The following is a 15,473-nucleotide window of genomic DNA, read 5'->3' as shown; positions in this document are numbered from 1 at the left end:
CCCCGTGCCGTGGGGCGCCGGCTGTCCTCGTGCCCTACCCCGCTGTCTCTCTCTAACAGAGGCTGCAGGGGTGCTGGAGGATCCTCGGCAGCCTCGCGTTCTCCTGCTGCCCTTTGTAGCTGTGACAGCCTGGCTGTTCGCTGTCGCCAAACCCGATGGAACCGATGGTGCCCCGCGGCATTCGGCCGACCCCGGTGCGGGAGCGCTAGCGGGACGCACGGCTGGGAGGAGCGGGCCCTGCCGGCAGGAGGATGGCTCAGGCCGCCGGGAGCATCAACACTGACTACAGGGACTGGGAGTGGAGCGCCGATGCCGGGGAACGGGCCAGGCTCCTGCAGAGCCCCAGCGTGGAAGCGGTGCCGAAGAGCGAGGAGAGCCAAGGGAACGGAGCCGGGGCCACGTCGGCGCTGGGCGCGGTGTTCATCGTGGTGAATGCTGCTCTTGGGGCCGGGCTGCTCAACTTCCCCGCTGCCTTCAACATGGCTGGCGGCGTGGCTGCGGGCATTGCGCTGCAGATGGTGAGAGCTGGGGGGGGACAGCCCTCGTCCCACGTCTGGAGGGGCTGGGGGGGATGTGGAGCTCCATGCAGGGGCCGTGGGGAGGAGGAGATCCCGGGTGGAAGCCGGCCAGGTGAAGCAGAGGTTCGGACCTCTGAGGGGCAGCAGGGATGTTGTATGCGTTTTGGGGTGGATTTGGGAACGTTGGCTTGCTGCTGCCTCACTTTGTCCCCTCCCTGTCTCTTCCTTATCCCAGTGCATGCTGATCTTCATCATCGGAGCACTGGTGATCCTGGCGTACTGCTCACAGGCCAGCAATGAACGGACGTACCAAGAGGTGGTGTGGGCGGTGTGTGGGAAGGTGCCAGGTGTGCTGTGTGAGGTGGCCATCGCCGTGTACACCTTTGGCACCTGCATCGCTTTCCTCATCATCATCGGAGACCAAGAGGACAAGAGTGAGTGCCCCAAGGAGCAGCGGGTCGCATCCCTCCTTCTGGAAAGGGGAAAGGACGTGATCCTTTGGGTGGACGTGGCGCTGAGCAGCACGGTTGGGGGGGATGGATCGGGGTTGGATCTTAGTGGTCTTTTCCAACCGAAATGGCTCTGTGATTCTGTGACCTATCTGTGCCCACAGTCATTGCTGCTCTGGTGACAGAGCCTGAGGAAGCAGGGAGCAGCCGCTGGTACACGGACCGCAAGTTCACCATCAGCATCACTGCCTTCCTCCTCATCCTACCCCTCTCCATCCCCAAGGAGATTGGCTTCCAGAAGTATGCCAGGTGGGTAGGAGAGCCCTGCAGGACTGGGGGGGTGGTCTGGGGAGAGTGAGTGACAGCATCTGGTGTCTTCCTTGGGGGAAGAGAAGAGTGGGGATCGTCCTGGTTGGAGGAGGTCGGGATGGCCCAGGCTGTGCAGGCAGAGGGATGGGGCTGGAAATGTTGGGAGGAGACCCTCAGACATCCTTGGAGCTGGGAGGCAGGATGCCGATGGCTTGCTGTCCCCCCCTGCAGCTCTCTGAGTGTGATTGGCACGTGGTATGTCACTGCAGTCATCATCATCAAGTACATCTGGCCTGACAAGGAGCTTGTGCCTGTGGAGATTCCTACCAGGTGCGTGCAAGAGATGTGATGCTGATGGTCTCAGCTGGATTTCCAGTCCTCCAGCGCAGGATTTGAGGAGAGCAATTCACCTTTAGCTCTGCTACAGCTGCATCAAACCCCAGAAAGGAGAGATCTGGGTCTCCTTTGGGTGATTTTTGGTTATTTCCTTTGCCCACGTGACTTTCCTTTCATTCACAGTATGGGACTATTTCTGGACCCAGGGTGGGCAGGCACGGCTGCTCCAGGCCGTGGAGGGCCTTTGAGGGCAGAGCAAAGATCATTTTTTTTCACTACCCAGATGGATCCTTATATTTATTTTTTAGCAGTTCTTTTATTTTTGATCCCAGGAAAACCTTTATCCATGCAAAAGCTCTGTCCCAGGTGGGAGCAATTGGTGGCTGAGGTGTGGACAGGTCAGCAGAGGAACCAGCAGTTCCCACATGCCCCTGCTCTGACCGGTGGCCGTTTCTCTCCCCAGCCCCTCCACCTGGATGGCCGTGTTCAACGCCATGCCCACCATCTGCTTTGGATTCCAGGTAGCTTTGAGCAGCACACGGGATCCTGTGCATCTCCCTGCTGCTCCGGCTCATCCCATAACGTGTTCCCTCGCTCTTTTCATGTCTCTGGCAGTGCCACGTGAGCAGCGTGCCCGTCTTTAACAGCATGAAGCAGCCAGAGGTGAAGACGTGGGGAGCAGTGGTGACAGCAGCCATGGTGATCGCTCTCTTTGTCTATACCGGCACTGGTAAGTGAGGGGACCCCATGGTGGCTTGCGTGGTCCTTGGAGGAGCTGTGAGCTCCTGGGGACAGACGCTCTGCTCAGCAGAGGGACCTTGAACACGCATCCAGAGGGTCTTGCCCTGAGCCCTGCTGAGCGTGCCCTTCCCTGGCAGGTGTCTGTGGCTTCCTGACCTTTGGGGCCAGCGTGGACCAGGATGTGTTGCTTTCCTACCCCTCCAATGACATCCCCGTCGCCCTCGCTCGGGCCTTCATCATCCTGTGCGTGCTGACATCCTACCCCATCCTACACTTCTGCGGCCGGTGAGTGAGGAGAGGCAGCGGGGCTGGCGCGGGCAGGGGGGCACTGCTGGGAACCCTCCTTCCTTCCTGTGGCTCTGTGCCCACAGGGCTGTTCTGGAAGGCCTCTGGCTCCGCTACACCGGAGTGACGGTGGAGGAGGACGTGGTTCGGGAGCGGAGGAGACGCCTGCTGCAGACCATTAGTTGGTTCCTCCTGACTCTCCTCCTGGCTCTGTTCATCCCTGATATTGGCAAAGTCATCTCTGTCATCGGAGGCTTGGCCGCCTGCTTCATCTTTGTCTTCCCAGGTACATCTGTGGTCGGTGGAGGTCTCGTGGCCTTGCATTGCAAAGAGGGAGGGGGTGGGATGGGAACGTAGCAGCTAGGAGACCTTTAGAGAAAGAGGTCCAACTGGTTTTGACTGCTGTCTCTACTCCAGAACTGGGAGTTGGGAGAAGCAGTGGGCTGGGTGAGAACGGGCTGGAGGAAGGCTTATCTCATCAGGCAGCAGCATGCTCTGCCCCTTTCCAGAGCAGGCTGGGAGGTGGCTGGGGTTGGGCTGTAGCACATCCCCTGTGGGCTGGAAGGAGGCAAAGAGAAACAGGAGAGGACGTGTCCACACTGCCCTTGCCTCAGTGGGGCTCAGTTCAGCTCCCTGGTCTGCAGGGCGTCTGCTCAGTCCTTGTCTGGGTTTAATGTGCCTCCTGTCCCTCTCAGGGCTCTGCCTGATTCAAGCCAAACTCTCCGAGATCCAAGAAACCAGAGCAGTCAGGTAACGAGCTTCCCCTCTCCCTGCTTTCCCTGTGGGATTTGGGCATAAAGGTCCCCTCTAAGTGCATCCCATCCTTGTGCATCTGCAGCTGGTGGGCCCAGGTCGGCTACGGGGTATTCATGGTCACCCTAGGAGCCTTCATCTTCGGACAGACCACTGCCAACGCCATCTTCGTGGATCTCGCAGCCTGACCCCTCCTCCAGACAGGACCCTGCTGCTGCTGAGGGGAAGTAGATTTCCCATCAGACTGAGGGGGAGCAGGGAGAAAACATTTTAGCATACTGGGAACGTCCAAGAGGAGTGTTGAAACGCAGGGCTTCGCTGGAAGAGCCCTGCAGGGACTTGTGTCTTGTTGTCTTAACACAGCAGGGAGTCAGGCTTGCCTTCTCAGTCCTGACTCCCTGGTGACGGAGGAGAACCCCACTCACTCCGTGCTGACATCCAGGTCAAATCCTTCCTGCCCCTCTGGGGTGGGCTTCACTAAGGGATCCCGTTGGGGTTTGCACAGGAAAGCACACTGCTTCCCTCAGTGTTGGGGGAGCTTCTTTCCAGCACTTTCACAGCTTGAAGTCATAGCATTAGAGGGAGGCAGTGTGTCTTGTTTAAAGGGAACTAGAGACCGTGCTTTAATTCATAGTTGGTGAGAGTGTGCTGCGATCAGAGCATAAAACAAATGGTGCACCTGCAGAAAGGGAGAAAGCAAAGGGCCGATGGGTCCCGTCTGATTTCCATCACCTCAACGTGAGTGAGTTTTACTGTGCATGAGCACAGCAATTCCTCCGCCACCTTAAACCCATGAGCTTAGACAGTGACGTCTCCTCTGTCCTCTTCCGTGTCTGTGCTTGGTTTTAAGTTTGCTTTCCTGTGGCTCGTCTTGCCAGCCTGCAGTTCTATCCTAGTGCTAGCAGGAGTTTTCCCTCCCATTTTCCTCTGACCAGGCTGCACTTGCTGTTAGGAAGTGGGAATGTCGCATGAAGCCTGATTTTAACTTGCCATCTGTGGGAGGGGGGCCAGGAAGAGTTCAGGAGCAAAGTTTACATTACCAGCCCCAGCCTCGGGGCCAGCAGACTCACTGGAGAAGGTGCTGTGAACTGGATCTGCCTACTGGAAACATTACACTAGAACCAAGCTCTTAATTTCAAATCCTGTTCTTCTGGAGTGCATGGCCAAGGAGTGGGCAAGGGGTAGGTTTTAAGGGATGCTCTGGGGATAAAGCAGGCAGTATTAATCCGTTTTATATTGTTGCCATTATTGTTCTCATTTGTGCTGTGGCTGGTGCTGCTCTGGGATGTTCCTCCTCAGCCTTTCCCAATAGTTTCATTTCTGCTTCCTGGTTGTGTTTTTTTTTTGGGTGTAGAAGTTCTCCCAGCTGCAGATGAGGATTGGGGCAGTTAAATCTCAGCAGCCGACTGCTGCTGTTGAGACTTTAAGGTCCCTTGGTCTTTGGCTTCTAAATTCCTAGGCAGGGAAAGATTGATGTTCGTGTATCCTCATGCATGGTCTCAAAGCAGTGCTTGGCAGACAAGGGACGTGGCCCAGCCTGTGATGGTGGGAAGATGAATGGTGACACGTTGATGCAGTCCTTGCCATGTTCCTTTCCCTCTGTGACCAGCCAGCAGTGGGTGGGAGGACGGCCTGTGGTACAGCTTGCTGGTGTCATTCATCCTCTCCCTGCAGTGCTTGTGGTGTATGGATGTGCTCTGACAAAAGGTGGCTTCAGCCTGGCTCTCACATTCCGCAGCTCCCAGGCAGTGCTGGCACAGCTCTGGGAAAGAACTTTTCACCTAAATGCACATTTCTTTCCAGAACCTGCTCTGTAATCTGAATACTCCCCACCTTCCCCCATCTCTCTGAGGCGAGATGGGGAGATCCAGACAGAAAATGAGAAGGAAAGCCCAAATAAATTGTTGTGGGGGACTGTGTGAAGTATTGTGTCCCTCCAGTCTCTTCCAGGATAGCTCCAGCCTCTGCGCCTTCTGCTTTTCACATGAAAAGGCTCCAGCAAACCTCCTGTTTGCATCACCGCCGTGTGCTCACCTGGGAACAGAGGATTGCTGTCAGAGTGCTGAGCTCTTCAGAAATCAGGCTGTGTTTCAGGGAATACGAAGCATGCAGTGTGTGTGAGCATACACAGCCTGCTTTCCTAGAACGAGAACAAGAGATGGAAGGAGCCAGAGCCTGGGGTTAGTGGGTGTTGTGTCTAAACACAGCATCTGTGTCCATCTGTGCTGCACATGGGAGCAAGGATATCACAGGCACAGGCTGTCTCCAAGCCCCTTCTGGCTCGGGCTTCCTTGTCCATACTTCCCTTTTTTCCCCCTTTCTTTCTTCCCCTCTTTCTCCTCTTTCTCTCCTTCCTTCCCTTCCCCCTCTCCCTCCTTCCCTTCTTTCCCTACCCCCATTTTCTTTCCCTTTTCTCTCCATTCTCTTCCTCCCTCCCTCCCTTCTTCCCCTTTCCTTTTCTCCTTTCTCTCTGTTCTCCTCTTTCTCTCCCTTCCTTTTCCCCTTTTCCTTTTCCCCTTTTCCTTTTCTCCTTCTCCCTACCTCCCTTCCTCCCCTCCTCCCCTTTTCTCCTTTCTTTCCTTTCCCCCTCCCTTCTTTCTTTCACTCATTTCCCCTTTTCTTGCTTTTCCCATCTCCCTTCCCTTCCCTTTTCTCCCACCCCCTCCAAAATGCATAAAACAGCAAAGATCCCTGGATAAGCACCTTGGCTGTCTCCACTGGCTTTGCAGCAGCTGCAGCACGGTTCTGAGCATGAAGGAGAGCCCAGGCAAGCAGGGCTGTGGTCCTTGTGGGGTCTTCAGGTACAAACCAGGCCCAGCCAAGACTGCACTGTGGGCTGGAGCCGGGCTGCGGGATGTTTGTGTCCTCACAGCAGTGCAGGCAACCAGAGATGCTGCTCAGTTTTCTGTCCCCCTTGGTGCTGTGTGTGGAGGTGGGTTTGCATCATGCCCTGCTATTGGGGTTATGTGGTGACAGGGCTGTTTCTCTGTTTGCCTTATCGCTCCTGTGGCTGTTTACAGACTTTTTATGTAATTTTTTTTTAAGTGCAAAAAGAAAAACAAAAAACCCAACCCTGGATGACCTTGACTCAATAAAAGTGAATTGTGATGAGTAGCCCAGGCAGGCGCAATGTGGTTTCTGCACGGCTGTGTGGTCCCACGGGGCAGAGGGTCCCAAAACGCCAGCAGGACCGGCTGAGGGGGCGACAGCCCAGCGTGACGGGAGGGCTTAGCGTCACAGAATCACGGAACCGTTGAGACTAGGAAAGCCCCAAAGACCTCCAGGCCCACTCACCCCATCCCCTCAGGGCCCGCACAAAATGGCGGCCCGCCGGCCCACACCACTGCGCGCCTGCGGGGGGCGCGCGGCACGGACCGCACCACCAACCCGCGGGGGGGGGAGGGAAGCTGCAGTACCGCAGTCCGGCGCTAGAGGTCGCGGCGCGCGGGCCGTACCACCGCTGCGTGTAGGGGGGAGGCGGTCGGGAGGACCGCACCACTGCGCGGAGGGGGAGGCGGTTAGCACCACTGTGGGGGGGCTGCTCCCCCCCTCCCTTCCCCGTGACTCCGGGCGCCCTTTGGCGCTCCCCGCCACTTCCTCTTCCTGCCTCGCGCTGATTGGCCGTCCCGAGCGGCCAACGCTTGTTGATCTCCGGGGCGCATGCTCCTGCCCAGACGCCCGCCGGCTCTCATTGGCCCGAGCGCTAGGAAGGAGTCCGGCCGGCTTCGACCAATCGGAGTTCGTTCCTCGCTCCGCGCTGAGGGCCGGGGAGGAGGACGGCGGAACGCTCCGCGAGAGTCAGCCGCGCTGATTGGTCGGACGGCACGGAGCGGCGCGCTCCGATTGGCGAAACGCCGGGCGGGGGGGCGGGAACCTCCGCGCGTCCCTCCCCCGTCCCCTCGCGGCACGCCAGCGGGGGGTGGAGGGGGAGGGGAAAGGCCGCGACGTGAGCGCGCGACCCCGTCCGCCATTTTGTAGCGCAACGGCGGAGACCAGAGGAGAAAAGCGCGAGCGGCCGCAGCCCGCCGCCTTGCTTCGGCCTCGCTGCCTCTGAGGTGAGAGCTGCGGGCTGGGCTGGGGGCACCGGAGCTGTTCATGGGGGGGGGGAAGAGGGAGAAAGCAGCAGCCTGGAGGGGGGCACGGCGGAGGTGCGGGGCCGGGCGGATGGAGCGCGGCCTGTGAGGCCCGCGGCGCTGTGTGAGGCCTGGCGCGCGTTGCCGCCTCCCTCAGCTGCGTTCGGCGCTCAGAGCGGCGGCCCGGCCGAGTTCCGGCTGCCCTCCCCCCGCCGCCCTGCGAGCTGAGCGGGATCCTGTGGAGAAGCGCCATCCGCAGGGCGCTGGGTCGTCTCCTCTCGGTGGGGTTGGCTGTGGGAGCGCTGCTGCTGGCTCGGCGGGCCGGGGGAGCACAAGAAGAACCGGCAGCAGTAACACCGCCTCGGGGCTGCAACAGTTGGCTGTCCTGGTTGGGATAGCTGTGTGTGTTTGAGCAGTCCCCTTTGGACGGCCCGATTTCTGGCTATCAGTGGAGCACCAGCGGTTTGTTTGGGCTGAGTGATTGCAGTCCTTCCAGGACTTCCAGGGAGTCTATAAACAGGAGGGGAGTCAGCTCCTCACAAGAGTAGAGAACAGCAGGACAAGGGGAAATGGTTTGAACTTGAGGGAGGAAGATTGAGGTTGGATGTCAGGGGGAAGTTCTGTACTATGAGAGTGGTGAGGTGCTGCAACAGCTGCCCAGAGAGGCTGTGATGCCCCGTCCATCCCTGGAGGTGTTCAAGGCCAGGTTGGATGGGGCCCTGGGCTGCTATGAAATGTGGAGGTTGGTGGCCCTGCGTGTGGCAGGGGGTTGGAGCTTCATGATCCCTGAGGTCCCTTCTAACCCTGGCCATTCTGTGATTCTGTGACTTATGCCTGCATTTACAACAGAAATGAGGTAACCTTAAGGAAAAACAAACAAAAAAACCCAACAACAACACACGACTGGTACTTGAAGGCCACAGAGCACTGGAACAGGCTGCTTAGGGGGGCTGTGGAGTCCCCTTCTCTGGAGTTATTCAAGACCCCCCTGGATGCTTTCCTGTGTGAGCTGTTTTAGCGCAGGTTTGGACTGGGGGATTTCCAGAGGTCGCTTCCAGCCCCTGTGGTTCTCTGATTAATTTTTAGATACATCTCCAACTTGCAGCTGCTCACGAGGCCATCCTTCTAGAAGTGTGACATCTGCTATCAATGGAATTTGCCTCTTTTTCTTCTGAAGCAGGCAGCAGCACAGGTGTGGTCCTGATAAGTCATTCCTAGTGCACGTAACTTGAGTGCTTCCTGTTTCTAAGGTAACTACGTTGGCATTGGCTAAAATTATAGGTGGGTCAAGCCTGGGTGAGGTGACTGTCATAAACAGGAAGCACACTGGCGTAAGTACAGTGAGGCAGTGAGTACACAGTGTTGTGTGACACTCTTTCTAGAGTGTTCTTCCCTTATATGTGTTGTTTTCTGGCCATTTATCCTTATAGCCTGGTTTCTCGAAGGCAGGCTCACAGCAAACTCACTTTCTCCCTGTCTCTCCTCTTTGGAGAAACACCTCATCCTGTTTATCCATCTAGCACAGCACTCTTGGTGTTAATTGTATGATTTATTTGTATGATGCTTTCTGGCAGGAGTTGAGAACCTCATCATTGAGATCCCTGAACGTGTGCTGCCGTTGTCACTTCAGTTGTTTTATCCTCTACCTGCAGTACTTAAAGCCTTTGCAGCCCTTGAAGCTCAGTGGGAGTAGTTTCTTAGTTCTGCAAAAATATTAAGAAAAAAAACCCCAAAATTCGGCTTGAAGTAATTTTGGAGTTGTTTTTCTGCTAAATGTGTGCTGAGGACTTGAGGTTTGTTTTGTCATCCTCAGCAGCGAAGTTTGTTTCTCCTCCTGATCTGCTTCTGGTTAGTAGGGAGTGTTTGAACTTGTTGAAGTGTTTTGGCCACACCTGACTACTGGTTACATATTAGCCCTCTCAATCATGTGCGTTTGGATTCTAGCCTACAATTGTATCCCGTTTATGTTGTTGTAACCCAGCAGAATTCTGCAGCATTGAAGAGAATCAACTGAAGCTTCTCCCCTGCCAGATGTTGGGTTGCTGACCCCTCCGTTTCCTCAAGGAGCACTCAGGCAATGTAGCACTGTAGGTTTCAGCAGATATTTTCTGCCTCTTAAAAGTTTGCTCTGTTGCACAATACACAGAATGGCAGTGTTCTAAGAGCTCCCCAGTGCCGTGTCTGAGAGCTAATCCACTTACTGTATGGTAGGCCCTGTAACTGCAGGTAGCAGTTTTGTCAGCAGATGCAATGCCTTGGTAAACTCTTTCTGGCTTAGGCCTGATTGTTCTGGACCTGTCCAGGGGGGAGGTTTGTCACAGGGACTCAAAGCTGCTTGAATTCTTGAGGCCAGGGTAGGGAGATTTATTCCCACTAAGAATATGCACATCTAAAAATAAAGCCTGCCTTGCATAGCATTCATAGCTTCCTTAATCAGTCCAGCAGAAATTACGTTCAGTCACACAGGGAGGTACCTGTGCTTTCTTTCCTGGCAGTGCTGGATTTTGGGAACTGCTATAAGTTAGGTTGCGCTGTTGGAAACTTTGAAGCGCTGGTGGGAGCTGCAAGTGGCTGTGCAGCGGGATACATAGCACACAAACCGTATATTTAGAGTGTAGGTAGGAAGCTGCTTCCTTCAGCTACTGTGCTCTGCCCTTGAATCACCGTGTCTGCTCACGCTTTGGTTCTGCTTCCATGGAAAAGAAAGCCCTGCTTTGACTGTTGTGTTGTTGAGCACCCAGAGTTGGTGGTCTCTGCTTTCCAGCAATGCTGCAGCTGGGCTGTCTCTGTTTCTGCAGGGCTTTGTGCAGCAGCAGGGAGGGTCAGGCTGTAGGCATGTGCTTTCCTGTGGCTCAGCCCAGCTCTGAAGTCCTGGGATATAAAGGCTGCTTTGGGGTAGGGTGAGTGTGAGTGTTGTATTTGTATCAGCCTAGGAGCAATATCCAGAGCAATGCCATTTCTCTTCCTGGCGGCCAGAGAGGGAAACTCTGAAGCTTGACTTACTGGCTGAGGAATGACAGGATTGGGGTGCTGGTGTGGGTCCTGCTCCTGAGTTTGTACCAGGAGCAGGGTTCCTTTGCAAGCTCTTTGTGGGATGTCTGTAATCACTGTGGCAACAATAATCTATTTGTAACAAACACTTGTCAAAAGCTTTAGGGTGGTGTGGTGAGAACTGCTTGAAAAGCATGTGCCTGCAATGCCTGGTGATGCTGTCTGAAACCCAGTTACCGTTTACAGAAGATCAGCTGCCGTCCTGCTGGTCTGTCCTGATCACCTCTGTGCCCCAGTTCCTACAGACCTTCTGCACTTAATGGGTTATTAAGCCTGTGAATGAAGGTGATGAGTTGTAGCCTACCAGAGGAACAGAAATAAATCTGAAATCTGAAAGCTTTCTGTGATTCTTCCTGTTGTAACTTTCAACAAGTTCTGAAATTCTTTTGTGATTCTTCTAGCTTGTCTTTGTCAGCTGGACTGCTTTCACTCCTGCGACTATTAGTTCAGATTGTAGTTGGAATGTCTTTGTGTGCATGGGAACTGCGGTTCCTAGGAGCACGTGGGGTTTCTATGGCATCATAACAGGTTGCCCAAGGAGGCTGTGGATGCCCCATCCCTGCAGGCATTCGAGGCCAGGCTGGATGTGGCTCTGGGCAGCCTGGGCTGCTGGTTGGTGACCTGCACACAGCAGGGGGTTGGAACTGAGTGATCATTGTGGTCCTTTTCAACCCAGGCCATTCTGTGATAAAAGTTGGCTTTTTTTTTTTTTTTTTTCCTGTGGTGAAATGCACTGCTTATGTTTATCTTCTGGAGGACCAAGGGGAGAATTAGTTGTGTGTAAACCTGCCTGTCCTTACAAGAAGCACGCTGCTGCCTTTCCACTGGAGCTAACCTGTGGTCATCTTCCTGCTGTGGCAGTAGGAAGTGTTAAACAGGCAGGTGGTAAAGAACAGCTCGAAGTGTGAGTGAATACCTCCTGTGCAGAGAGGGAAGGGGCAGAAGCTGCAGCTCTGTGTGGTGCAGCCCTGTCTGCTTGCTCCATCGCTTCCACCCTTGGGAAACACCAGGGCTGTTTCCCAGAGCTGCTTCCCCCTGTATCCTGTGACTGCTGCTTGTGCAGGACTTGCTTTGGGATGCAACTGTATCGCGTTGGCAATCTGTGATTTAACAGATGAGATGTCAAGAGCCAAGGTTTATGTTGTCATAGGAATCCATTAAGCTGGCACGCTTGCCGTTCTCGCTCACTGGAAAGCTGTTTCTCTAGGAGCCAAATGTTAGGGTCAGTTTCTTGCAGCTTTTTGTGTGCTGCTCATTCACAACCACTTGTTTTGCTGCGTGCCACGGAGCGCGGTGCTGTTTTATAGCAGCCAGGCAAAATGTGACAGAGATGGCCAAAGAGCACGCTGTGTGTGAACTCCTGATTGGTGCTGGGAGCGGTGGTGACCTGTGATTGTCTGACCTGTGACTGTCGCTGTGTGCTGCCTCATTTGCTATGCATCTCGTTTTCTTCTTTCTCACAGTGCTGAAAGGGCGGCCGTTCTTCCAGCCGAGCTGTTTGCTGGCTCCTTCAGGCTGGCACAGTGCAGAAAGGAATAAATGTGGTTGGGTGCTGTGAAAACAACGAAGCTTGTGTTGCAAAAACTTCATCATGCTTTGCTTTCCTGGTGGATGTCGTTATATCGAATGCTTTACATAAGTTAAGCCTTCAAAAGTGTCTGTGTTATCAATGTTAAACTTCACTTGGTTTACAGCTTAGTTTACAAGCAAGAAAAAGTAAACAGCTCTGAGGCATGTTACTGAATTGTTCTGTTAGTACAGAGGAAGCACTACTTTCTGATATTATATGAATAAACAGAAAAATACTTGTCACAGAACGTTATCAGTTAAAGTAATGGCGGTGTCTGGAGCAGAGCTGTGAAGTTGCTACAGAACTCAAACCTGATGCAATTTTGTCTTGCAGGTGCCATGTTTCTGTACAGAGGAAGACAACTGAGAAAGAGCTGAAGAAAGCAACACAACCAGATACAGGCTAATTGGGGGAAAAACAATTAACCTGTCTCTGAGGTGACTAAAGGGGAATAATGGTGATTTTGCGCCGGGCTCGGCCGCCTGCTTCCGCCCCAACCAGCAATGAATCTTGACTCGCTCTCGCTGGCCTTGTCTCAAATCAGCTACCTGGTGGACAATTTAACCAAGAAAAACTACCGAGCCAGCCAGCAGGAAATACAGCACGTAAGTAGAGCAGCGATGTGACTGAGGAAATCTTGGAGAGAAAGAGTGTCAGGAGGGATTTCTCTCCTCGATTGAATTGCGCTCCACAGCGCTCTCCCGTGCACGGCTCTGTGCTGCAGGATGGGGGGCTGCAGCTCCCAGCTGTTCCTGCTTGGATGGTGGTGTACAGCAATCAGTTGCTCTCAGATCTGAAAGCAGCATGACTGTGGCTGTGCGTTAAGAGCAGCCTCTGCTTGTGGAGTATGGCATGCAGAGCTCTCCTGAGCTCTTTCAGGTTCATTTTTTCAGCTTCTGGATGCTCTGTAAGAGCATTAGATGGGAGAGGGAGGAAACTGTATTTCCTTGTTGGAGCTGTTCCACTGAAAATGAGAGGACGTGGTTAATCTGAATACCTTCACCTACCTTGAGTGGAAGAGTTTTGCTCTTTGTTTCATTGATGGAGCGTAGCATGCTGGTAAGTCAGGTGAGCTTCTGTGACCTTGGGTTTATAGGCAGAGTAGCTGTAGCTTGAAACAAAAAAATCTTAGATCTGGGCAAGAATTCTGGTTTGACTGACCCTTTTAAATATAGAGCTGATTGCAGGATGGGCTGGAAACAGCTGTCAGCAGGAGTGTTTAGGAGGAAGTGAATGCTACTGAGCAAGTTTCAGAAACTAGTTTAGATGGGTTCCCAACACAGCTGGGCCTGTTAAACATTTGTGCTCACAAGTTCAGTACTTGCAAGGGTGTGAAATCCTGCTGTCCTTGTCAGCCTGTTTCAACAGATGAGCAGCTCCTGAAGCAAGGTGTGACTGAGGTGTGACTTGCAGATTTAACATGAAAAATTATGTCAGCATAATAAATGTCTAGGTTTGAGAGAATGTATGATCAGTCGTCTTTTCAGCTGGAATCCAGATCTCTAAAATGGAGGCAGGTTCCTCCTTATCCTTCACCGCAGACCCCTTGGTGCGTTGAGAGACTGCAAGTGCAAATGGCTGGTTTGAGTGTGTGTGGCTGTAACACAGTTCAGTACTCAGGTCTTCAAATCTCCACGCTCCCCTGTTGCCTTTAACTTGCTAGTATTACTTGTGTCACCTCGTGCAGTTTCTCCTCAGCTAGTTGCAGGGATAAGTGCATGCTTGAGCTGTCTCCATCTTGCTCACGCTGCTCGGTGTGAATTTTTGGCATAACTCAGTTTTACAAAGCTCGTGCCTAAGCGTACAAAGTATGTGCAAAAACATGCTTGCAACTGTTCTCTTCACACATGATTAGTGAAAATAGCCTCTGATCTTAAGCTGCTGGCTTTCTTCCAGTTTGCACTTCTGAACAAAGTGCCGTCGACTTTAAATGCATCACTGGAGAACGTAAAGGTGGCAGGGCTGATTTTTGCTTTAATGTGCTTTCAGTGACCATCTAACATGGGTGATGCTTTAAGACTGCTTTAAGAAATGGAACATGTGTGTTTAAGAAAAAAATCTTCTATGCATTTTTGTCAGAAAAATAAATTCAAAAGAGTGACTTTGTTCAAAATGGGTTTGGTGGTTTCCTTTTTCCTAAATTAGTGGTGAGGAGAGAAGGGCTTTGAGGGCAGACTCATCTAGGAAGGCAGAACTCTCTGTGTTCTGTTGAACAGAGCTGGAAAGCGGTTATTTCTGAGCTAAGCCTGTATTTGCCTGAGCAAAGTCCAGCTTTCTGTGTGATAAATCCAAATACATGTGGTTCTACTACCTGTAGTTTATAATGAAGCTCAGTTGAACAGTTGCCAGAAGCAGGCATGCTTTGTACAGAAGAGCTAGCAATTCCCTTTATCTATTTCCCAGGAAAAAAATCTTGTGTATCAATGTAGTAGAGCAGAGAAATGCCTATGCTGCAATTCCAGCAGCGTTTCCCCCAATGGCATGTTTAGTTTTCAAATGCACAACCTTCTGAAGTTACTTCTAAACAAGGAAGGAATCTAATTTTGATGCAGAGATGTACTGATAGCTTCACTGTGTACATTTCTCTTCTGCATCCATCTGCTTTGATGAATTCATCTGGTGGTAGCTCACTAGAAGTTGGATCCGGCTTCATGCCAGCCTTGTTACCACGTCTGAATCTACGTATTTGGTTGGGATTGTTTTCTAAAGCCTGAACCAACTCGGAGTTTGTTGACTGAGCAGCTTCCTACAAGTCGTGGAGAGTGGCTGCCCCTGGAGGCGGTACTGTCAGCACAGCTGAAGTGGGCTGTCTGCTCTGGGCTGATGTATCAGGGCGCATCCAGTCAGGATGCAGGGCTGGCTCTGACTTGGATGTTCCTTCCCAGCAGAACAAAGCTTGGCAACCTCTGGGATAAGCAAAGGGAGGGGAAGCGTAAGGTCAGATAACGATAGAGGAATGGAGCTGAAAGCCATCAGTCAGCAGAGCTGAAGCGGACGCAGCCTGAAGCAGTGCAGTTTGTCTTTTTGCACTAGGAAGCCACCAGCAAGCAGGGAGGTTTGTGGCAGGGTGAAGCACTGAACTTGATGGAAGGAGCTGGAGTGCAGGCAGAGCTGCTGGGGCATGCTAACATGTCTTGTGGAAACAATGGCAACATCTCGCTGATGGATGAAGGTTGGATTTGATGTTTGCTGCTGTTGCTTGGACAAATAAAGTGACTTGAAGCTTCTGCCAGTATGGATTCTATTAAAAGCAAGTGATGTGGTGCAGTTAGGTAAAACTTAAAGAAATGAACAAACACTGAAACAGTCTGAAGGTTCTTCAGACAGCAAGCTGATGAGCTGGGCTGTGGTCAGGAGTTAAGGCAAATGATGGGATGCTAACGAAGAT

General features: G+C 52.9%; 2 protein-coding genes across 6 annotated transcripts in view; both read left to right on the top strand.

Annotated features, from left to right (window-relative positions):
• Nucleotides 1–251: 251 nt before the first annotated feature.
• On the top strand, nt 252–3,579 carry SLC38A7 (solute carrier family 38 member 7; the record flags this gene model as incomplete). The annotated part of the gene is made up of 10 exons (XM_079541658.1): nt 252–518; nt 754–952; nt 1,132–1,276; nt 1,508–1,606; nt 2,076–2,133; nt 2,228–2,342; nt 2,491–2,638; nt 2,725–2,924; nt 3,334–3,388; nt 3,477–3,579. The coding sequence occupies 10 exons, from the start codon at nt 252–254 to the stop codon at nt 3,577–3,579; spliced, it is 1,389 nt and encodes a 462-aa protein (XP_079397784.1).
• Nucleotides 3,580–12,588: 9,009 nt separating this feature from the next.
• The window catches only part of CNOT1 (CCR4-NOT transcription complex subunit 1), a gene marked incomplete at both ends in the record, with an annotated part of 47,295 nt that continues 44,410 nt past the window's right edge, over nt 12,589–15,473 (top strand). For all 5 annotated transcript variants that reach the window (XM_079541509.1, XM_079541508.1, XM_079541506.1 and 2 more), the window contains one exon: nt 12,589–12,690. In XM_079541509.1, coding sequence (XP_079397635.1) covers nt 12,589–12,690 — 102 coding nt within the window. The remainder of the gene's footprint in view (nt 12,691–15,473) is intronic.

The sequence above is a fragment of the Tetrao urogallus genome, assembly GCF_951394365.1.
Source record: "Tetrao urogallus genome assembly, chromosome: 12".
NCBI classification, from domain to species: Eukaryota; Metazoa; Chordata; class Aves; order Galliformes; family Phasianidae; genus Tetrao; species Tetrao urogallus.
This window is presented reverse-complemented; position numbering and strand designations above follow the sequence as displayed.